This window comes from Pangasianodon hypophthalmus, chromosome 26, assembly GCF_027358585.1.
Source record: "Pangasianodon hypophthalmus isolate fPanHyp1 chromosome 26, fPanHyp1.pri, whole genome shotgun sequence".
NCBI lineage: Eukaryota > Metazoa > Chordata > Actinopteri > Siluriformes > Pangasiidae > Pangasianodon > Pangasianodon hypophthalmus.
The window spans coordinates 3,097,022-3,120,395 of record NC_069735.1 but is presented as its reverse complement, the minus strand read 5'-3'; the positions used below and the strand labels follow the sequence as shown (position 1 = coordinate 3,120,395).

The 23,374-nt window shown below is 37.2% G+C and overlaps 2 protein-coding genes across 3 annotated transcripts in view; one reads left to right on the top strand and one right to left on the bottom strand.

Annotated features, from left to right (window-relative positions):
- Positions 1-8,498, top strand: part of gpc5a (glypican 5a) — an 88,810-nt gene extending 80,312 nt beyond the window's left edge. The window contains exon 9 of the mRNA XM_026928711.3: positions 6,314-8,498. Coding sequence (XP_026784512.3) covers positions 6,314-6,462 — 149 coding nt within the window. The 3' untranslated portion in view covers positions 6,463-8,498. The remainder of the gene's footprint in view (positions 1-6,313) is intronic.
- Positions 8,499-17,679: 9,181 nt separating this feature from the next.
- The window catches only part of gpc6a (glypican 6a), a 139,992-nt gene continuing 134,297 nt past the window's right edge, over positions 17,680-23,374 (bottom strand). Inside the window, exon 10 of one of the 2 annotated variants that reach the window (XM_026928953.3) lies at positions 17,680-23,087. In XM_026928953.3, coding sequence (XP_026784754.3) covers positions 22,858-23,087 — 230 coding nt within the window. In that variant the 3' untranslated portion in view covers positions 17,680-22,857. The remainder of the gene's footprint in view (positions 23,088-23,374) is intronic. The other variant, XM_026928956.3, reaches the window with a different exon arrangement.

The following is a 23,374-nucleotide window of genomic DNA, read 5'->3' as shown; positions in this document are numbered from 1 at the left end:
ACGCCACTGTGTTTCCTTTAACGGCCTCATTGTTTAGGTGAATATTGATTTTTATAGGCGCGTGTGTTGCGTCCATAACAGATGTATGAAATTTTCAGTGCGCTAACTAGCAGCAGTTAGGATTCATTAGACAACTCGTAGCAAAAATATGCATTGCTCGAATGTGTGTCTTAGGTTTCCTTATTTAACTGACAGATACGTTCAACATTGCAACAGTAAAATAATTGAAAGTTAATAAATACACAGTGCTTGTGTGAGCCATTTCGACTCTTAGTGGCATATAATGAAACAAAAGCTGTATGTTAGATTGTAACGAAATGAACTATGACTAAGCTTTCATTGGTATGACTCATAAGGGGGAGCTACTTTGTTTTAGAGGAGGAAGTGTGGGCTTGATTATGTTTAAATGTTTTAATAATAATATACAATAGTATATAATAGTAATATACGTGGTATTTTATATCAAATAGCTTACTTTATTATACAGTCTTTTCAATGTATTGTTCAATACACAGACCCTCGTATCGAACAATACGATACAATATGCAGTATCGTTACAGCCCTGATATAGTATGTAATTAAATAGACAGAATGAGGAATGCAGACAATGCATATTCAGAGTTGAGTTAAGAGAGCATAGTGAGAGTAGCGCTATTCAGAAGTTACATGAGAGTTATGCCATATGGAGCGTGTCTTAATTATACACACTTTTTCCTTCCTCGCACGTGGCGCGCCACTGTTTGACTGTTTGATGTAACCACAATACGTCACATCAAATGTATGGTTTGGGTTGTAAATACACTAGAAAAACTATGGGGTGCCATTTAAGGCCAATGCATTAATATGACACTATTAAGTATTTAATAGTATCATCTTTTTAAAGTTTAATTAATTAATGAATTATGAATAGACTTGGTAAGCACATCAGATGAGTGCTCGGTCAGCTTATCCTTCAAACTGTCTGCATGTTTTCTTTACAGGAGAGCCCAAGTTAACAAAAGCATTGGAATTATTTTATCAATTCAACAACTCAAATAGAGAAATAAAAGATGTGATAAAAGCCTGCAGAAACCTGAGAACAGTCCAGTCTCGCTATACTGTATCCACCGAGGGATTGTTTACCAGAAAGGGTTTGAAGTAAAACCATTTTAAGGAGCCTTATTTATCAAATGAAAAACTAAAGAATCCCTGAAGAATTTTTTGCATTCATCGATTTATACGTCTGTTTGGTCCAGACACACACACACCAGGTGGGGAAACACTAACACACACCACTTTAACCACAGATGTTTAAATATTCAACTTGTAAATATTTAAGGAAAACTGGACACACACACACACACACACACACACACACACTTCACAAAGAAGTTAAAAGTGTGTGAAGATAAACATGGGACATCTCCTGGTCTGCTTTTGCTTCCTTCTTTTGCACACTCTATTTCATCCATATTGGATGAAGGGTGAGTGTGTCCCCTCCTCCCTCCACTTTAATTAAATATCAGAGAGACTCATTTCACGCCACATTCTCACTGCTGCTGAGTGTACACACACACACACACACACACATACGCACACACACCTTGAGAAAGGCTCTGGGTGTTTAGTTTAAGCAGCTGCTGTGTGTGTGTGTGTGTGTGTGTGTGTGTGTGTGTATACACTCAGAGTCTTCCTGTCCCACCGTGAGCTGAGTTTGATTTATAATATTTCCCTCTGTAGAGTTCGCTACTTAGCGTCGTTCTGTCCCATCGCCCAGACCAAGTCTTTAATCTCTGCACTAGTTACAATTTATATTATATATAAAGTAATGCAATGTAAAAAGAAAATAAACATTGTTAAAGGAGCTGCATAGTGAGAGTGGGCATGTCCTGTGTTTGGCTGTGTTTGGACTATTAAAAAGCACAAACAACAAATGTGAAATCTTTACATTCAACATCCCCTTCAGTGATGATGAGAATCCTCCATTTTTTTACACACTGTTCATAATCATTTACTTCATCTGCATCACACCAGAGATACAGATCAGGCTACGTCCTAAACTGCATGTCATCATTCAGGCTTATGCATCTCTGTTGACTCCAGAATCCCTAGTTTTAGAATCTGGGTTGAGTAGTAAATCCCCAGCCCTAGAGTCTTAGTCAGATGCAATGTCCCAAGCAATGCAGGCTGAATCAAATGCAGATTATTTTTTTGTTGTTGTTCTAGAGTCGAGTCCAGGGTGCCAAGCTGTAGATTCCGAATCAAGTTCAAAATCTCTGGTTATGTAGTCCTAGTCAGTTTCATGTTGTCTAGTTCTAATTCCCTAGTCTTATCAGAGTCCTAGCTCTAGACTCTGATTCTAGAGCTACTAGAATCAAACTCTTTGCTCGACAGTGACTCCTGAGATAGCATGTCTGGAATCATAGTTGAGTCCAGAGTCCTACTCTCTAATGTCCAGAGGTGCTAGCTCCAGTCTTATTCACAGTCCAAGTTGAACCAAGAATGCGAGTTCTAGTGTCTGATTTGCATCTAGAGTCCAAAGCTCTAAAGTCCTAATCCAGAGTTCCTAGCCCAGGAGTCCTAGTTTAGTCCAGAGTTCCCAGCTCTAGAGTCTTAGTCTAGATATGCTAGCTTAAGACTCCGGGTCAATCTGAAAGTCCCTTACTTTAGAGTCCTTGTTGAGTCCAAAGTCCTGAGTTCAAAAGTCTGAGTTGTGTCCAGGGTTCTTAGCTCTAGCATTAAAGTCACATCCAGAGTCCCTGGTGCCTAGTTAAGTCCAGGATGCCTAGTTCTGGATTTGTAGTCATTTCCACTGGCTATAGGTCTAGATTCTGCAAAGGTGTGAGCTCTGTCCAAGTTAAGTCCAGAGACCCTAGCTGTAGGGAGAGAGTTTAATCTAAAATCCTAAGGTCTAAAGTCTGAGTCAAGTTTACAGTCCCTATCTCTAGAGTCTTAGATGAGTCCAGATTTGCTCTGGAGACCAAATGCAAGGTTTTGAGTGAAATTCAGATTGGCTAGTTCTAGATGGGTCCAGAGTTCCAAATCAAGTGGAATTAGTGATCATGTGCAGGTATTTTAGCCATAGAAATCAAGTTAGATCCAAAGTTCCTAGCTCTAGAGTCTCAGTTGACTTCAGTGCTCCCAGCTTTGGGGTCCATGGGTCAGAGTCAAAAGCTGCAGAGTCTGAGTTGAATCCAGGGTCCTAGCTCTAGATTTCTAATCTTATCCAATGTCCCTAAGTTCAGAGGTGTGAACTGTAGAGTCAGAATTGAATCCGGAGGCCCTAGCTGTAGGGTGGGAGTATAATCCAGAGTGCTAGATGAATTCAAAGCTCCAAATTTTGGTAACAGAATCCAGGTCTTCTCTATAGAGAACAACTTGGGTCCAAAGTTCCTAGCTGTAGAGTCTGAGTTGAGTCCTCAGTTCCCAGCCTCTAGAGACATCTCTCAGCAACTCACAATCACGCTGTTTCAACCAGTTTTTGCTTGTCTCCTCTAGAACCAGTTCACTCAACAAATAAGCTATTATTGTCGTGCCTGGAATGTTCAGAATTTTATATCATTATTACTTAGTGTATTTATTGGCTGTAGCCTGCAGGCTACTCTTAAAACAGGCCTGGGGTGAAAAATCACACAAAACGTTCAGAAAGACCCTGAGGAAGAATACTCAGACACCTCACTATAATACAGTTTAGCACCTTAAAAAGGTTCTGTGGTAGAGTTATAAGAACTACTGCTACCACTACTACTACTACTACTACTAATAATAATAATATTAATAATATAATCCTTTAAAAGTACATGATAAAAAAATCTAACCCATTTACAAGGCCAGAATCTGTGAAAACTGCTAGTGTTTGTGTGTCTCAGAGCTCTGTGTGCATGACACTGTTTTCATTAGAGTTCATGTTGCACTATGACACCCTGTTATCAGGCTGTAGAATGCATCATGTTCTCACTAGAGCTGGGTGTGTAATTGCAAAGCGCCTCTCTGTAATTTGTTCTAATGATTATTTACGATTTGCAGCGTAATCGCGCCCAACTCGTGCATAATATCATTCTGATTTAATTGCCCTCTGTGGGAAATTCCCGCTTTTCCCTTTCCATTCAGCACTTCATTATTTTGGTGTGGAAATGAAACGAGCTGCTGTTTTGTGCACTAATTTGAATATTAATCGGCCGTATTCCCCCGCGCGGCTGCTTAATCAGGGGATTGAGAATATCGGCACGTTGTTGGACAAACGTTAAACAAGAACGCGCGCCAAACCAAAAGCTGCTAATAAAAAGGCTAATGAGAGGTTAATGCCAAAAAGGAGCACAAGAACCTTGATTCATTATGCAAATGTGATTTAAGGTGATATGCTAATGAGCGCATGCAGACTTCTGTAGCCTCTTTGAACATCTTCAGCTCGATGCAGCACTTAGCATAAAACATTGCTTTTAGCCAGCTAGCCAGCATTGCACTAATATTATCCAGCTGTATGAAATCTTAGCTAACATTAACATAACCTCTCCACAATTTTATCTTAAAAAAAAATAAATGATAGTCTGTCAGTGGAGTTGTTAGCTACAAATAAATAGCTAGCTTTAAAATAGCAGTGCTTTAAAACAAGCTGAAAATGACATAGAGCTAACTGGCTAGCCGTACTGCCTTCAATTCCAGTACATTCTGTAATGTGTGAGGGATTGTAATTATATTAGCTAAAATATAGCTAGCATAAAAGTAGGATTTTAAAATAGCTAGCATGGCTGTCATTTCAGCTAACTAGCTACTAAATAAGTAAAACAAGGTAGCTAGCTAATACTCTACATAGTTAGACTTACACTGAGGAGAAGCTAAATAAAAATAGTTAAATAGCTAGCTATCTAGCTAGTTAGCAACTGTCATGCTATGAAATGAAATACTCATTAAAACATTAGTTAATAATCCTTTGTATGTTAATTCATTTTCATATTTACTGTATGTGGTTAAAATTCAGTTGAGCCAAATAGAGCGTTCAGTGATTGGTGGAGTTTAACTGAAAGCCCCGCCCCTCATGTCTGCCGCCTAAAACAGCGTGATAAACAGACAGACCTGAAGCGATGATTGTAGTTTGTCAAAACACAGATGCTTACAACAGAAACTGCATGAAATCTGTTTCATCTCATCTTTTTCACCCTGTCCATTATTTTTTCGCTGTGTTGTTGACGTGACGCTCGGTGTGCGATCACACCTCTCTCCACCCCCTTCGTCTTTAATTGTTTTTCTCTCACCGAACATGACTCGGGCAGCTGTGTTTCAATCCGAAACTGCCTGAAGATCAATTCTGTGAAGCAGAATAAATATGCCACCCTCGCTTTTTTCACAGCATGTCTTCAAAAATGGCTGTCAGGAGCTCCAAGGCGAGGCGGAGGGATCAATAGTGCTAACTGAATCTCACACACACACACACACACACACACACACACACACACACACACACACACACAAAGCTTTCTGTTTTCAGCATCATGGTGAACAGACTAACCGATTTTAGCATGAAGTAAAACAAAATATACTAACACACAACCTAGCATTATAGTAAACAGACCAGCACTATACTAGCCAGAACTAGCATTATGGGGAAAAAAAAAAAACAGAATAACCATGAATTAGCATTATAGTAGGCTAACAGATGTTTAGCATAATATAGGCAGCCTTCCTGTGAAAGTAAAGTTATTACCAAGTCGCTGTTATTACAATGTTGTGATATTTGGTTAATTTCCCAAGACAGCCATTTTTTTTTTATTTATGTAACCCACGAAACAAAAACAAGATAACAAAAGAAATCCAAACATCCTGTAGAGACTGCGATAAATCACCTCAAACTCTCCACAGCCAAGAAATGTGCAGAATCCTCTTGAGTAAAAACAGCGTCAGAAGAAACACGTTAAATATTTTACTTTAGTGTTTGTTGGCTGGAAAAAAAGTCGACATCTGGCAACCGAGATGGGAAACTATGTAGCGTATATTAAGACCAAGGCTCCGTCCCAAATAAACATACTGCTAGTGTGCTGGTTTATTTAGGAATTCCGACTGCATCTCAAATGCTGGAGCTCACGGCTAGTTAGTCTTGCTCCTAGTATGTCAGTGGCTGCGTCCCAAATTCATACCTAGTATCTTACTAGGTTTAAGGCAGACTTCATGACTAGTTAGTCTTCTTAATGAATGTCGTCAGTTTTGAGGTTCTGTCCCAAATCCGTGCCTAGTTTCTTACTAGAGTGTTGTCCATTTTAAGGCTGTGTTCTAAATTGAATTTTAAGGCTTCATTTGTGTGTCTTTATCATGACTCGCTTTTCTCCCTTGTGTTTTTCAGTGACTGAAGAGAAGCCTGGTGAAAACCTACACCCTGGCCCACACACACAGGATGCTGGATGCACACTTGAGGTTTCCGGCTGCAAGAACACACACAGTGCCTTGTGGGTTCTGAGTGCAGTATACACACTGCTAACGTTATGGAGGTAACACCAGAACACACTCCGGCACACTCCTGAACCTGGACGCAGTAAAGACTCTGTACCAAGACACCTTTTCTTCTCTCGCCTGTTTTTTTTTTCTTTTTTCTTTTCTGATGTGGCACATTTTCACTGCCGACTCTGACACTTGCTCCATAACACTACTCCTTTGTGTTAGGGGCCCTCTGGAGTCAACGAGGGTGAAAAAAAGAACCCTGAGATGTTCCTGACATTCCCTTACAGACGGGGGCAGATTTAAACTGTGTAGGTGATGATTAAGGGGGCGGGGCTATGCTCCTGAGGGAGGATGATTGACAGCTGGAGGGCGCATGACTGACCTGCAGCTTCTGACAGAGGTTTAACGGAGAGGGAAAAAAAAAAGGAAAACGGAGGAGGAAATAGAGGGAGAAACATAGAAAGAGAGAATTCTGGAACACAGAGTTAACCTGGTGTAATCTGATTACTGATGACTTTTAATATCTGAATATTCATTACTTTTAAAATTAATATTCGTAAGAAACTGTCAGCCTAGTCAGCGTGGAGGATTTAAATTTAGATTTAAATTTATGCACACACTTTAGTCTTCACAGACGGACAGTGAGACGGACAGACAGATGAATACAGGATGTATTGTACTAGATAGACAGACAGACAGAGACAGATAGACATATGGCCTAACAAACATAGACAAAATACAGTGTACATAAGTCTACACACCCCTGTTGAAATTGCAGGTTTTTGTGAAATAAACAAATAATGCCAAAATAAATCCACCTTTAATGTGAAAAACAAACAGAAATATTTTATAAGGGAAAAAAATAATACTTAAATAACCTGGTTGCATAAGTGCTTTGTTAAAGCACCTTTTCCTTGTAATACAGCACTCAGACTTTTGGGGTAAGAGTCTACCAACGTAGCACATCTTGATTTGGCAATTTTATTCCACTCTTCCTTACAGAATTGCTCCAGATCTATCAAATTGTCAGGGGATCTCCTGCTCAAGTCACTCCACAGCTGTTCAATAAGATTTAGATCTGGGCTCTGGCTGGCCCATTCTGAAACGTTCATCATCTTCTGAAGCCATTCCTTGGCTTGGATTTGTGCTTTGGCTTGTTGTCAAGCTGGAAGGTGAAATTTTTCATCATCATCATTCTTTACCCAGTCCCAGCTGAAGAGAAGCAGCCCCATAGCATGATGCTGCCACCACCATGCTTCACCATGGCTACGGTGTTCTTTTGGTGATAAGTATATCTTTTAGAATTATGCCCAACAGGTTCCACCTTGGTCTCTTCAGACCATAACACATTTGCCACATGGTTTGGAGTGATTTGGGTAGGATATTTTATTCATGAGAGCAACCCTACGCCATAGTCTAGACATGTAATGAATGAGAGATTGTTGGCACAGGTATGGAGTGACCAGTACTTGCCAGATTTTCCTGCAGCTCCTTTAATTTTTGCTGTAGGTCTCTTGTCAGCTTCCATGATAAGTTTTCTTTTTGTCCTTTCGTCAAATCAGGAGAGACAGATTCCTGTTCTTGGTAATGTCACTATGGTGCACCATTTTCTCCACTTCTTGATGACAACCTTCACAGTGTTCCATGGAACATATAACGCAGTGGAAATGTTTTTTTTTTTTTTTTTTTTTTGCCCCTCTCCTGATCCATAACTTTTGACAGTGAGATTCTGTACATGCTTTGTAAGCTCTTTGTGGACCATATCAAGACAATCCTGCAGAAACAGCTGATCTTTATTTGGGATTAATCTGAATCACTTCATTGGTGATAGGTGTATGATAATTACTATTGAACATGAGTTGGAATATGATTTGTTAATTCTAAGCTCAGTCACATGGCCCATAATAAAAGCGAGTGTGTGTGTGTGCACACTTATGCAACCAGGTTATATATATATATATGAACACTGTATATGTTTAATGACCCAAGGAGTGAAGTGATATAAAAATGCTATAAAAATATTCATGTAAACATTTTAAAGTTTTGTTTTCAGTGCCAACTAACCCCTTTAATATATATATATATATATATATATATATATATATATATATATACTGTATGTGTGTGTATTTGTATGTGTATTATATATATATATATATATATATATATATATATATATATATATATATATATATATATATATATATATATATATTATACACACACACAAATATACAGTATATATAGACTATATTTTATTGCGTAATGACCATAGCACACCTTTTTAAAGTGGAACGGTGCAATATTATCAATTTCATCATATGCTTTTTTTTGTTGTTGATTCTTGGTACTATGTACCTAAAAAATTTATATTATTACACTTATTTTATTTTATTTTATTTTATTTTATTTTAATAACCTGTATGCTTAATATTTTTACAGAGCACATTAACAAACTAAATCCATTCTCTGTCGCGTATTTATTTCGAGTTTATAATGAGAGGCATTAAACTGATATGTTGACCTCATTCTGTGTGTGTGTGTGTGTGTGTGTGTGTGTGTGTGTGTCCTCCTGTACTGAGCTGATAACGATTCTGAGTAATAATACAAATCATTAATCCCATGAGCAATAGCCTTAAATTAGCCAGTTAGCCACATAAGCCCATTAGCATGAAACATTTTTTTTTTTTTGCCACCCACACGGAAATCTAAATACATCCTCAGATTAAATGAGTCTATTAAACGTGTAAAACAATGTTTTTGTCCCAGAAGTTTGATATCTGTGTCAGTCAGTAATGAACCCTGGGAAAATTATGCTAATTAAAAGTGTGTGAGGGTCGTGTTTATTGAGCAGTAATAATAATGATGATGATGATAATAATAATGATAATAATAGGAATCAGTTAAACCCACGCGGAAGAGCCTTAAATTAGCCAGTTAATTTTTTAATGCAAAGCTTAATGCATTTTTTTTTTAATGAGTCTATAAAAAGTGTAAAAAAAAATACTGTTTCAGAAATGTAATATCTGAGGAACAAACGCTAGGAAAATGATGTTAATTAAAAGAGTACACGGATCACTAACAGTGCTAACAAAGCTGCAATATAAAATGCTTTTGTTTGTATGTCTACTATTATTCTCTTAATGATGATAATACAAATCAATTAAACTCGTAATAAATTGGCGAGATAGCGCCGTAAGCCTATTAGCAATGCGTTACTGTTTACCCAGAATGCATTTTTCTAAATGCATCCTCAGCATCTGTAATGGAAGCTGAACAGATTAAACAAGTCCATTAAACATGTGAAACACTGTCTTGGGCTCAGAAATGTGATTTCTGCTAGTAAGTTTTGAATGTGGGGAAAATTATGCTAACGAAATGCTAATTAAAACTGTATGAGGATCGCTAACAATGCTAATGAGGCCCTGAAAATCTCACAATGAGGGAAAAAAAAAAAAGTTTTATTCTGAGAGTTAATGATGACAGAAATCAGTCAAACCTGTGAGGATGTTTTAATCGTGTCAGTTAGCCGCACAAACCAATTAGCATGTCAGTTTTACCCATAATGCATTTCTAAATCCATCATCACCCTAAAATGAGTTCATTAAATGTGTGAAACAATATTACTCTTTACCTCCGAAATGCTTTTGCTAGAAAAAAATAAAGAATGCTAATTAAACGGGCATGAGGCTTGCTAACAATGCTAATGAAGTGCTTAGAAACGCACAGTGACAGAAAATGAAAATAGTTTTACAGTGTTACTTCAAAGCACTGTGTTACTTCAAAAAATTAAATAAAGTTCATGAATTTATTAAAGTTACTGCCTAATTTAAAACTATTGCCCAATATTCACCTCAAAATCTTATTAGCATGCCATTCTTTTTTCTAAATCTTACACTGTGATTACATGAGTCTATATTACATAATATTTTTCCTCAGAAATATAATAATTACCTGTGTATGACATTGCTAAAAATGCTAACAAGTCTGAAAAACAAGCTCACAGCTCTCTTTATAGAGTCATATCAGCTAGCTAGTTAGGTAGCATGATAACTAGCTGGTTGTGTACTAAAGCGCTGGTTTATTAAGAGGCTAGCATGATAATTACCTAGCGCTGATGTAGAGCCTGCCTACAATAAGTTTTTAAACATTTAATATTTAATAAACTTCCATTTTGGAAGTTTATTTCTTCTTTCTAGCCAGCTAGCTAGTCAGGTAATGTGATAATTAGCTGGCTAAATAAACCACTGGCTTGCTAAGTAGCTAGCATGATGATTACCTGATTCAGAAGCAGAAACAGCTTTATTGGGCAAAGTGTGCTCACAAATGCACACAAAAGGAATTTGTTTCTGGCTAATACAATAAAAAAAAAAAAGATTACAATAACCAATTCACAGTATTGTGTATGTCTAAAAGGTGTATGTAAACAAACAGATGTATAAATCAGTGTGTGTGTATGTGGCAGTAATATATTACACTAAAGCCAAAAACAATGCACATTAAACAAGATTAGTGTCTGTATTAACTGTTCATAACGGAGATGACGTGTGTGTGTGTGTGTGTGTGTGTGTGTGTGTGTGTGTGTGTGTGTGTGTTTGTTTGGGGGGGATAACTGTTTTTGTGCCTAGTTGTTTGCTCCATAGCACCTACCAAGGGGCAGAGTTCAAAAAGGTCATGGCTAGGGTGTGTGTGTGTGTGTGTGTGTAGGGTGTGATTATTTTATAACAGGTTTTAATATGGCTAAAAAGAAGTGGGCGCGTTTAGGAACGTTATCGGAACAGGGCAGACGTCGTAACACGAGTTGTGCACTTTCTTTTTTTTTTTTTTTTTAAAACAAGGTCACTCGTATTTGGAGCACAGCCCTTTAGACCCCCTCCTGCGTCGCCACCTTATTTTTGAAATTCATTAGCGCTGGAACCCATTTAGCGTCTGAACCCTAGTGGGAACGGGGGAAAATTGAAAACTCAGATTTAATTTTGCTCCCTTTACTTCCTGGGGAGTTCGTCCCTCTCGGCTATTAGCGCCGAGCCAAAGTTCAATTACAATTAGGCTGAAAATGAAGGTCGCTAACAAAAGAGTAGTGCGCACTAGTGACCTTAATACACTCTAATATGGGTGTATTCTCTCTCTCGCTCTTGCTCGCTTCGTTAAATAAATCAGCAGAGTCTAATGAAAGAGCGAGGATGACGACGAAACCTTTCTTGTCGTTTATTCTTGTGTATTTTACATAATCGTCAGGAAGCACGCTGGATTTTTAGAGGAAGGGATCGAGATTACCAGTAAACAAAACAACGATGTATAAATGAATGATGAGCAAGAAGTAACATAAAAAAGAAGGAAAGGACAGAGAAAAACAAGAGTGGAAAAAAGAAAATGAAAGGTTGAATGAATGAATGAATGAATCGAGGGAGGGAGGAGCGAAGGAAAAGTTCTTTCTTTCATACTATTACTCTCATCAACCTCCTTTCCTTTTATTCCTTTTCACTAAATGAGTCCCTGTTTTCTTTGTTCTTCCCCAATTATTTTGACTTTTTCTCTCTCGCTCTATTGTTTTCTTTCTTCCTTGCCAACTCCTTTCTTTTTATTCTTTCATTCTCTCTTTGAAAGAGAGAAATGAAAAAGAGAAAGGAAAAGTGAAATGAAGGAAGGGAAGAAGGAAGGAAGGAATGAAGGAAGGAAGGAAATGGATTGAAAAAAGAAAATGAAAGAAAAAGGACAGGTGAAATGAATGAAGGGAGGAGGGAGGGAAGGAAGGAAGGTAGTTTTGAGAAACCAAAATAGAAGTGAAAGAAATTTATTAAGGAAAGCAGGAAGGTGACTGAAAAAAAAGAAAATGAAAGGGAGGGAGGAAGGATGGAAAGGAAAGGTTGAATGAATAGAGAGAGGGGGGAATGGGAGGAAGGAAGGAAAGAAGGAAAAGGATTGAAAAAAAATTATTTCTTTCATACTGACTATGACTCTTATCTCAACCCCTTATCAACAAGTGCCTTTTTTCTTTGTTCTTTCCCACTTACTTTGCCTTTCTTTGTTTCTCTCTCTCTCTTGTTTTCTTTCGTCCTTGCCAACTCCTTTCTTTTTTTTCTTTCTTTCTCTCTTTGAAAGAGAGAAATGAAAAAGAGAGAGAGGAAAAGTGAAGTGAGTAAAGGGAAGAAGGGAGGAAGAAGAAAAGGGGAGAGAGAAAGGACAAGTGGAATGAAGGATGGAAGGAAGGAAAATGATTTAAAAATAAAATGAAAGAAAAGTGAAATGAATGAATGAATGAAGGGAAGAGGGAAGGAAGGAAGGAAGGAAGGGAGGTAGTTTTGAGAACCCAAAATAGAAGCGAAATAAATTTATTAAGGAAGGCAGGAAGGTGATTGAAAGAGAGAAGGGAAAAGTGGCATGAAGGAAGGAAGCTAAGCCAAAATGGAAAATACATTGAGGAGAGAGTTAACAAGTAAGGATGGACAGATAAAGAAAGGGATGGGGGAAAAAGGAAAGAGAGAAAGGAAATGTGAAATAAGTGCAAGAAATTAAGAAGGTCATTTTGAGTGAGAAAAAAAGAAACCAAAATTGAAGTAAAATAAAATTAGGAAGAGGAGAGAACAGAACGGTAGTAAGTAAGTAAGAAAGAATGGATGGTTGGAAGAGAGAAAGAAAAATGGGGGGAAAAAAAAGAATGACAGATTACAGTAATTGATAACATTTGCTTTGACAGTTTAATTAAAATGGTAAAGATCAGCGTAGAAGTGTACAAGAAGAAGCACATGTCATTTCCTCTCTCAATCATTTTGCTAAATTATGCCATTAAGCAGTTGAATAAAAATATCCAAAAAAAAAAAAAAAAATAGAAGTGCATTAATGGGTGACGCTTATCATCATCTGAGTGACGTTCTGGCATGTGGTGGTGTTTTTATTTATTTATTTATTTATTTATTTATTTATTTAAAGAATGAGTAATCATTTTTCATTTTCCATTTCACTTCCATATGGTGCCGAGTGAGATCTCTCCCTCGAGTGTTGTGCATTAACGTTAACCATTCATAATATCTCAGCACACTAACTCCCTCATTTATCACACACACACACACACACACACACAGTCTGAAGGTCACACAGTTTCACAGTATGATGATTATCTGAGCCAGCATGGTGGTGTACAGTCTCACTCGGGACGCCTTCAGGGACGCAACGGCGATCAGAAATAAACTGCGACAAACTTTTTCTAGTTCTGATTTGTAGACATTTATGCGAACCGTTTTGTCCCTGCGGATGGAGACGCCAAAAGTCACGTCGATATGAAAATGTCAGCTTGATTAGACCAAAAGGACAGACTGCAGTAAAAAACCTATTAAAGTAGACAAATCTGATTGTCTCATAAAAAAAAATAAAAAATAACATTGTGTTCCTGACTTAATCAACCAAGTATAATACTCACAATAAAAACAGCAAGAGATCAGCTCCACTATTTTATTATCGTTCGTCCTCAGACAGTTACTTTGCGTCCTCACTTTTAAGTGAGAAATGACAAACAAACTGGAATTTGGTATGCCTATTTTTTTTTTTTTTTTTAAAAAAGTTTTTTCAGTGGTTTCCAGTATCATCTCAGTGTTTTCATCCCAATGCTTTCCCAGTGACTTCCCACTATATATTCCTGTGCATATTTTCCAGTGTTTTTCCTACTCTTTTTGTCAGTGGTTTCCCCAAAGGTATTCCAGTGTTTTCCCAGTATATACTGTATTCCTGTGTTTTTCCTGTATATTCCCAATGTTCCTAATATTTTTGCAGTGGTCTTCCCAGTATATATTCCAATATACTGTATATTCCAGCGCCAATCCAATTTTTTCTCAGTGTACTGTATATTCCACTATATAATTCAGCATTTTCCAGGATATTCCCAGTGTTTTTCCTAGTTCTTTTGCAGTGGTTCCTGTTGTTGCAGTGATTCTGTCCAATGTCTTCCCAGTATTTCCAAAAGTTTTTCCTCAGTGCCATCTCAATATTTTCCCAGTTTATATTCCAATATATATTCCTGTGTTATTTTCCAGTATATTCCCAATGTTTTTCCTAGTGTTTTACACTGATTCCAGTATATATTCTAATAAATTTTCCAAGGTTTCTTTTAATAATTTCCAGTATATTTGAGAAAAACCTGTGGGTTTTTTTTTGCAGTGATTTTGCTCAGGGCTGTTACAGTGTTTCCCCAATATTTTCCCTGTGTCATCCTAAAGTTTTCCCAGTATATATTCTAATATTTATTAATTATAAATTATTAATGTATATTTGCCTTTGTGTAACCCTGTCTGCACATTAATTGCTCCTAGTTCAACGAAAGAGTATGGTTTGTGGAAAAGCCCCAGTAAACTCACTATTACAGTTAAAATGCATTCTTACACTTGGGTGATAATGAAGTCTAGTCTGCATCTCCTTTGTGTCAAACATTAACTTATTATTACAGTAATGGAACTGTGAACAATAAACACCAACACTGTGTGCTGTGCGGTACAGCTGGGAAATCCAGAGTGAAAACTTGCCTCATTCATATTGTCTCATTGTCACAGCAGAGATGCCCACAGAGATGCTGTCTCTTGCTGTGTGTGTGTTGAATACAGGGAACAGAGACACAAAAGCCCACACGCATGCAGACACAGATGTCTGTAAAACAGCAGAAGTTGAGAAGAAAGGACCTGGTGTGTGACCAACCCTGAAGTGAAAAAGTAGAGAAAGAGGGAGACAGTGGGCAAGATATTGCTGTTCCAGTGCTTTCCCCGTGGATTTTCTAGTGCGTTTCTGAGCGTTAAGTGTTTTCTCAGTGATTTCCCGTTATGCATTCCAGTGTTTTTTCAATATATTTCCAGCAGTTTTCCATTGTTTTACCAATGGTTTCTCTTTTATATCACCAGTGTTGTCCTAGACTTTGACCAAAGCTTTTGAGCCTAGACTTTTCCCCCAAGTGTTTTTGATGTTTTCATTCCCATTTATTTTCATTATCCATTTCATTATCAGGTTGTTTCCCATTTTTCCCCAGTGGTTTTCCTATATATATATATATAGTCACAGCACACTTTTTAGGCAGTGCGAATCAGTACTATTTCCAGGTAAGTTTATCCACCTTAGGGAAGGTGAGTCATAGGCATAGCAATTGTTAGTCTCTAAGGTATCCAGCTAAGCCTATCTACAGCAGTAAGGTTAATCATAGGTGCAGACAGCTTTGAGATGAAGAAGCAGGAACAGTAGAAGCGGGAGGAGAGCAATCAGAATCAATCAGGCAAATCCACAGGTAAGAGGAGCCATATCGACTGCAGCATCGCATCGGGCAGCGTGAGTACATGTACAGCTTGACAGAAAGAAAGAACAGGTGGTTAGAAGTATACTAGGAGAGAAAAGGGTCTTGATCAGAGTGACTCTGGCAGGTCAAGCTATGACGGCATAACTAAAAGAGAGAACAACAAGGTAACACATGCATGAGGGAAGATACAGTATATGGCAAAACCACCCTCAACAAACTTGATTGACAGCATGAATTAGCTTGATTTTCCAGTGTTTCGCAATGGGTTCCAAATATGTTTCCTTGTATTTTCCCAGTAATTTTTTTTCCAATGGCTTTCCAGTGTTTTACCAAGTGTTTTAAGTGCTTTCCCAGTGAGGTAGCCAATATAGTGCAGATAACATAGGGGTACATCCAGCCAACAAGGTATTACAATATTCCAACCTAGAGGTAACAAAAACACGAACTATTTTTTTTTCCTGCATTATGTAACCACATTTTATTTTTTTAGCTTAGCAAAGTTTCTAAGATGAAAAAAGGCTATCCTAGTAATAATAATATCTACATGAGCTTCAAATGATAGACTGGAGTCAGATGTAATGGCCATCCAGAGTTAATGCATAATGAGAGAACTTAATACTAGCTGCCTCTGGTCTTTGTAGAAGTACTTCTGTCTTGTTGGAATTAAGTAGGATGAAGTTAATCAGCAGCCAGTTTCTAAGGTCCTTTACACATTCCTCAACTTTATTAAGCTGATGTCTTCATGGCTTTGCTGAAAAAATGTAGCTTTGTGTCATTAACACACCAGTGGAATAATGATTGAATACCCTGTTTATGAATAATTGTGCCCAGAGTTAATATATTCAGGGAAAGAGCAATGGGCCTAGAAGAGAGTCTTGTTTACAAACTGATAATAGTCAGTGAAATAAGGCTTGAGCCAGGAGAGAGCTGTTCTCCAACAAACCTTTGTAGTGTGTCTAAAAGAATACTGTGCCAGTAGTAGGTTATTTACTACTTTAACCAGCGCTATCTGAGTACTGTGATGAGGCCAGAACTCTGAGATAAAGATTTCATGTACCTTTTCTTGGAGATAAAGGGGACATTTGAGATGGGTCTATAGTTTTATGCACTTTTATTATTTTTCCTGAGGCAGCCAAGAAGAAGGACTGTAATGAGAATATATAGCATATATTCATTAACACTAAAAAAAAAAATCTGAGATTATTATAATTTCAAGTCTTATTCTAATGTTTATTTTTAGAAAGAAGCAAAATTATCTATTAAGACTATTTTAAACTTTACGTTTAAGTTTAGTATTGAAGGTTTTAGTTTATTTATTTGTTACTACATCACTACTACTACTAGATATACAGTACATGAATACACGAAGCCTAAAATAATTGCCAGAACGCAGTGTAATACACATTTCTGATCCGAGTCAGGATAGTGAGCACAGAGTATGAAGGCAATTAACCACTGCTGATGCCTCATGATTCATGTGGTGATGATTAATAATTGAGCACAGATTTAGTAAGTGTTTAATGTAAGAGTATTTGTAATCGTTAAGCTCATTGTGCAGAATTCAGTGACTGAGAGCAGCTTCATGACCTCCATTACTGAACTGCTGCAAATAATCAATACAACACCAAACACAGCACAGCACTTTAAAGTGTGTTGAATAAAGAAATAAATCTAACAAACATTTATAGTTGACTGACACTATTTGAATTATTTTTAAACCACAGTGCTTCTGGATTCTGATTGGTCAGAAGGCATTGATTAATTTTCTGTAACTGCGTCTCAGAGAGCAGTGTGTGTGTGCTACTCTTTACGTTTTAAACTGTGAAACTTTCCCTTTCAGTTACACTGACAACAAATTTTAATTATAACTGCCATCTGGTGATGTCATATTCACCGGCTGCTTAAGCTCCGCCTCCATTCTTCAGCATCCTATCCAGTCTGTTCTTTCTTTCTTTCTTTCTTTCTTTGATTACAGAGAGCATGCTCCAAAAACCACAGACATTTTATTCATACAAAATGTTTGTTTTATTTTTTTTTTACTCATCTTTTCATTACTGATCTGTATACAAGAGAGCGTAACAAAACCCAGATATGCAATCCTTTCTGATTTTTTATTTATTGTTTTTTTTTTTTCTTTTCATTAAAAAAAGAAACGTCGTAAGGCATGTCTGCTCTTCATGTCGACTCAAATCTTCCAAAAATCCTTCATAACACACTTTAACTGTGATGTAAACGCAGATCAAGTCATATACAGCCATAACCAATATTAATGTCTAACTCAAAACCAAAGTGGATTGTGGGGGGAAAAATGCAATTAATAATTCATATACATTTTTATTTTTTATTTTATTTCCTCTCTGCATCAGCAAAAATGAAACAAAGCTGCAAAAATACTCCAACACACACACACACTGTGTGTGTGCGTGTGTGTTTTAGGGAATAATATAGGGGAAATGATGAATGAGTGGAGTAAAGAGTATGTCATCACTGTACATGTCGTATAGTAGCAGGATGGTTTGGAACACAGCCATAAGCAGTCTTAGGATGACATGATGATTGCTAAAGGCTTAGCTAGCTGAGCGAACACTGCGCACTTAACAATATGTACCACAGACAATGGTCTCATTTGTCAGACTATTAGTGCAGTGATTTGGGACACAGCCATGGAGAGAGTGGAACACAACCCCAGCCATGGCCTCTGTCTCAAACTAGCTGCTACTGTACTACACATCACTGAAGTCTGTTAGTTATACTGTACTGTTTGTAGTGTAGTGATTCGGGACACAGCCATGAGCCGTGACCAGGAAATGATTGTAATGATTGTAGAACTGCACAAAGGATTCTAGACTCGTGAAGTGGACTCTAGAACTGCACTGACAATAATCAGATTCCAGAGGATTCTAGAAAGGTTGTGGAACTGTACTGAAAGCAATCCGCTACTACAGGATCATGGAGATCCTAGAACCACAACAAGAATCTGAAAAACAAGGCGCTGATTCTAGAACGCACACAAGAACCTGCAAAGAGCATCCTAGAATCACACAGCGGACTCTAGAACTGGTCTGACAACAATCAGATTCCAGATTATTCTAGAACCACACCAAAAGGTTCAAGAACCTTTAACACCATCACCGACCTAGGTTCTAGAATTATATTGACAATAATCTGCTACTACAGGATTATGGGGATCTTTGATCCACATCAAGCCTCACAAAAATGAAGCAAGGATTCTAGAACACACAGATGATTTGAGAACACTCTAGAACAGCAATGAGAATAATCAGATTCCAGAGGATTCTAGAAAGCTTCTGGAACTGTATTGAAAGCAATCTGCTACTACAGGATCATGGAGACAAGGCACTGATTCTAGAATGCACACAGAGGATTCAAGAACCTGCAGTGAGCATTCTAGAATCACACAGTGGACTCTAGAACTGCAGTGACAATCAGATTCCAGAGGATTCTAGAACCACACCATGGAATCCAGAAACACAATGAGGATTCTAAAACCTTCAGGTATAGGTTTTAGTAGTGTGCTGAAAGCAATCTGCTCGTACGGGATTATGGGAATCCTATAACCACAACAAGCATCTCAACTGAAACGGGGATTCTAGAACACACAGAAAAGATTCAAGAACCTGCACTGAGGATTCTAGAGCCCTCCTTAAAACTACTTGAAAGTCATTATAATATGATAGGACTGCACTGATGATTCTAGAATCACACAGAAGAATGGGCACTGATGATAATCACATTCCCAAAGATTCTAGAACCACTTGAGGACTCTAGAGCTTCAGAAAGGATTGTTAAAGGTTTTTAGAATTGTATTGAAAGAAATTTGCTTCTAAAGGATTATGGAGATTCTATGACAATAAGGATCCTGCTTTGATTCTAGAACCCACACAGCTAACCCAAGACTGACAACAATTTACGGGATTCTGAATATTACAAATCCACACAGAAAAAAAATGTAGAATTTTATAACCGAATCAAGATTCTACAACTGGCCTGATGCCTCTAGAACCACATTAAATGAGAGTCTGGAGAATTCTGGAAGATTTAGAAAAAGCACAGAGGCTTCAAGGACTACACTAAAAGCCATTCGATGTTAGCGGATTCTGACAGGATCTAGAACCACAATGAGGATTCTAGAATCATATGAAGAACTAGTCCACAGCACTTGGGAACCCAATGATGCTACTCTAGAACTGCACAGAGCCGCACTGATGATTCTGGGGGAATCTACACAATAACAGAACCACACAATGGGTTCCAGTACTACAATAACGAGTCTAGAATCACTGAGGATTCTCGAATTTCTCGACTATCTGGATGGAAAACACACTAAATAAACACTAAACAAAAACACTAAATGGGAATTCTGATTCATTTCAACCGAGAGTTAGATTTAAACTCAGGGCTCCACCAAAAACGTTCATTTTAAAGCAAGGCCCAAATCAGATCTGCGTAATTTTTGAGTCTGTATGTTAAAATTGTGTGAAAATGATGTGATCAATGAACGTTCATAACATTCACAAGATTTCAAAGTGCTTTTAGAACAATCACCAAGTCATAATGTTGAAAATTAGGATAAATATAAAGATTGTGATGAAATACACATATATGCTAAAATTCTGCGTAATTGCATATGCATGAATGTAGCACAGGTTTTACATTTATTCCAGTCTCTCTCTCTCTCTCTCTCTCTTTTTAAAGAATGTGATTAAGTTGCAGTTGTGGAGGTGTGTGTGTGTGTGTGTGTAGTATTTTTTGCTGTAAGGTCAAATTTTGTGCAAACACAAACTTTTTTTTTTTTTTGCGGACTCAACGTAGGAAAAGTGCTGAGAACACACACACACACACACACAGACACACACACACTGACCGGTGGCAATCTGAGTCCCGAATGGAAAGTGCCAGAAGGCCACACGGACACAAGGGAATATATATACACTCACACACACACACACACACACACACATGGAGTCAAAAATGAGGTGACCTAGTAAAGTGTGTGTGATTGACTTTCTCCTTGACTTTCTCATAGTGACATTTAATTTATTTCAAAAAGAAGTCAGGTGGCATTGATGAAAAAAGAAATGAATTGTTTATAAAAGGTATTTTCTCAAATCTCTCAAATCTCGTATATATGAGATAAACATAAACGGCTTATGTCAGTATTCGCAAACTGATGAGACAGAGAGACATTTGTCTGCCCTTTTGTTAGTGTCTTTGTGGTAGTTTGTCCGTAAGTAAGTATTTTTTTTTTACTAGTTTCCCATTTGTTTGAGATGCTCCATTTCTTAATTTTTTAAAACTATTTTTTATGATTTCCAATTTGTTGGTGTGTTTTTAAGCGAGTAGCGAGTAGTGTGTAGTTTGTGAGTGTGTTAGGGTTGTTTTATGACAGTATGCATGTGCTAGGTTTGTAGTAGTTTACAAATATGTTTGTAATTTTTTTTTTGTTAGTTATTTTGCCAATTTGTTTGTTTGGTATCGAAGTCTTTCCATTTGTGTCTTTACATTTGTTTCTTACTGATAGCTTGTCTAGGTTTTTGTGTTTTTTTTATGCTCATTTGCTAATGTATTACTGTTTTCTTGCAATGTTTCTCAGTGTTTTAATGCTAGTTCGTCCATTTATTACAGTGTTTAAGGTAATTTGACTTTGTTTCACTGTTTGTTAGGTTGTCCTTTTCTTAAAACTTTCTAGTTTTTGTGTATTTTTATTGTAGTTGACACATTTATTAGTTTTTTATGCAACTTTGTCTTTGTCCTGTTGTGCTTTTTAATGGTTGGTTGTCAATTTGTTAGACATGTTGTTAAATGTGTTGGATTTGTAAAGTAGTTTCTCTTTATGGTAACTTGGCAAATTATTGGCAGTTTAGTGTTTTTTTTTTTGTTTGTTTTTTTTTTAATTTATTTAAATAATTTTTTTAAATGGTAGCTTGTCCATTTCATAGGGTGTTTTTTAACGGTAGTTTGTCAGATCTTTTGTTAGAGGATTTTTGTTTATTTTTAAAATATGCATGGTAGTTTTCCAATTTGTTGGTGTATTTTTAGGTTGGTTTCCAAATTTCCTTAGGGCTGTATTATGGTTCTTTGCTCATGTGTCTGTGTTTTATATAGAAGTTTATCCCTTTAATGGACTTTTTATAAACAGTATTTAACCCTAATTTGTCTTTTTAAAATGTTTTTATTTGTAAGAGTTTACATGCTAATTTGGCTGTTAAATTCTAATAGTTTCTCATTTATTAGTGCCTTTATGGTAGCTTGCCCGTATACTGTTTAGCTGTTTAATACGGTTTCTTTTTTCCTGCCGGTGCTCTGCCTTTTTATTAGTGTCGTTATGTTAGTTCACCTATTTTGTAATGTTCTTGTGCCAGTTTGGCCTTTTATTATCAGTCTGATACAAGCAATTAGACTAATGTAAAAATCTTACAAAAGTTAGCGAATACTGACATTAGGTGTTATTATTATTCTGTAAAGATTTGTTTAATGCTTGAGTGTTACAACGATGATATGAGGTGTCCTTCATGTAAAGTGATATAAAATTCCTCTGATAATTAATCTATATCTTATTTAAAACATTAATGCACAACCAAAAAAAAAGAAATGAAAGAAATGACAGATGTGAGATATGATGTCATGCATTCACAGTGGCACAGAAGCAAATATGATTTATACTTTTTTTTTTTTTTTTTTTTTTTTTTTTTTTTTTTTAAATCTTTTTATTGTTCCTCCTGCTCATGTCTCTATTCCTTTGTGATGGGTTTGGAAGAGACGACTCTGCATCTTATATAGATATCTCTTTTTTGAGGTTCTCATCTTGCGCAGTGGATATAAAAAAACACAAACAAAAATAGATTCTTCTTCATGTGTATATATATATATTTTTTTTTTAATCCTGGTACTTCACTGAAAGGGATCTGAGGAACGTGCTGCAGCATTCCTCCGTCTTTTTTTGTAAGAACGAGAGAAAAAGGTGTCATTTGAGGATGAAGCTGCTCTTTGGAAACAAGCAGGATGCAGAAATTTTGTCGTCTCTCTCTCTCTCTACCTCACTATATCTGTCCTTTGGGTGTCAATCCTCATGCTTTCCATCGTAAAACCCCGTGGGGGTGGGGCTAACAGTGTGGGAGGAGCTAAGCTGCATCATAAGGTGTCCACTCCCCTTCCAGCCATTATCTCCACCAGAACTGAAGCAACGTGACCATCATTAAAGTGATCGGTGAGGCTATAAGGAGCGGTGCCTTGTCAGAAGCAGGTCTAATAGGTGTGGCTTTATCAGATGCAGGTCGTAGAGGCGTGGCCTGGTCTTGACGCCCCGCCCCCACAGCTGGCGCCTCTGTGCCTGTGAACTCAAACTCAGTGGTGTAGCCGCTTCCGCTGCCAGAGCCGCTGACCTCATCACCTGAAAAAATAATCAAACCTGGGCTTAGCAAGGAGGCAGAACCAAACCCAGGCACATCAACATTCTCTAAACACGTGTATGGAGAAAAGAAGTAAAATAATTATATAAAGAAGCAGTGCAAGGACTAACAACACTGAAAAATTTTGGTTGGAAAAATTGGTCTCTCTTTGTTTTTGCACAAAACAGTTGTAGATCTGTAACGGTTAAATTTATTTATTTATTTATTTATTTTTTTTAAAAAGAGAGAGAATAAAGCCTAGTTCAGACTCAGGAAGTCCCCAGCGAGA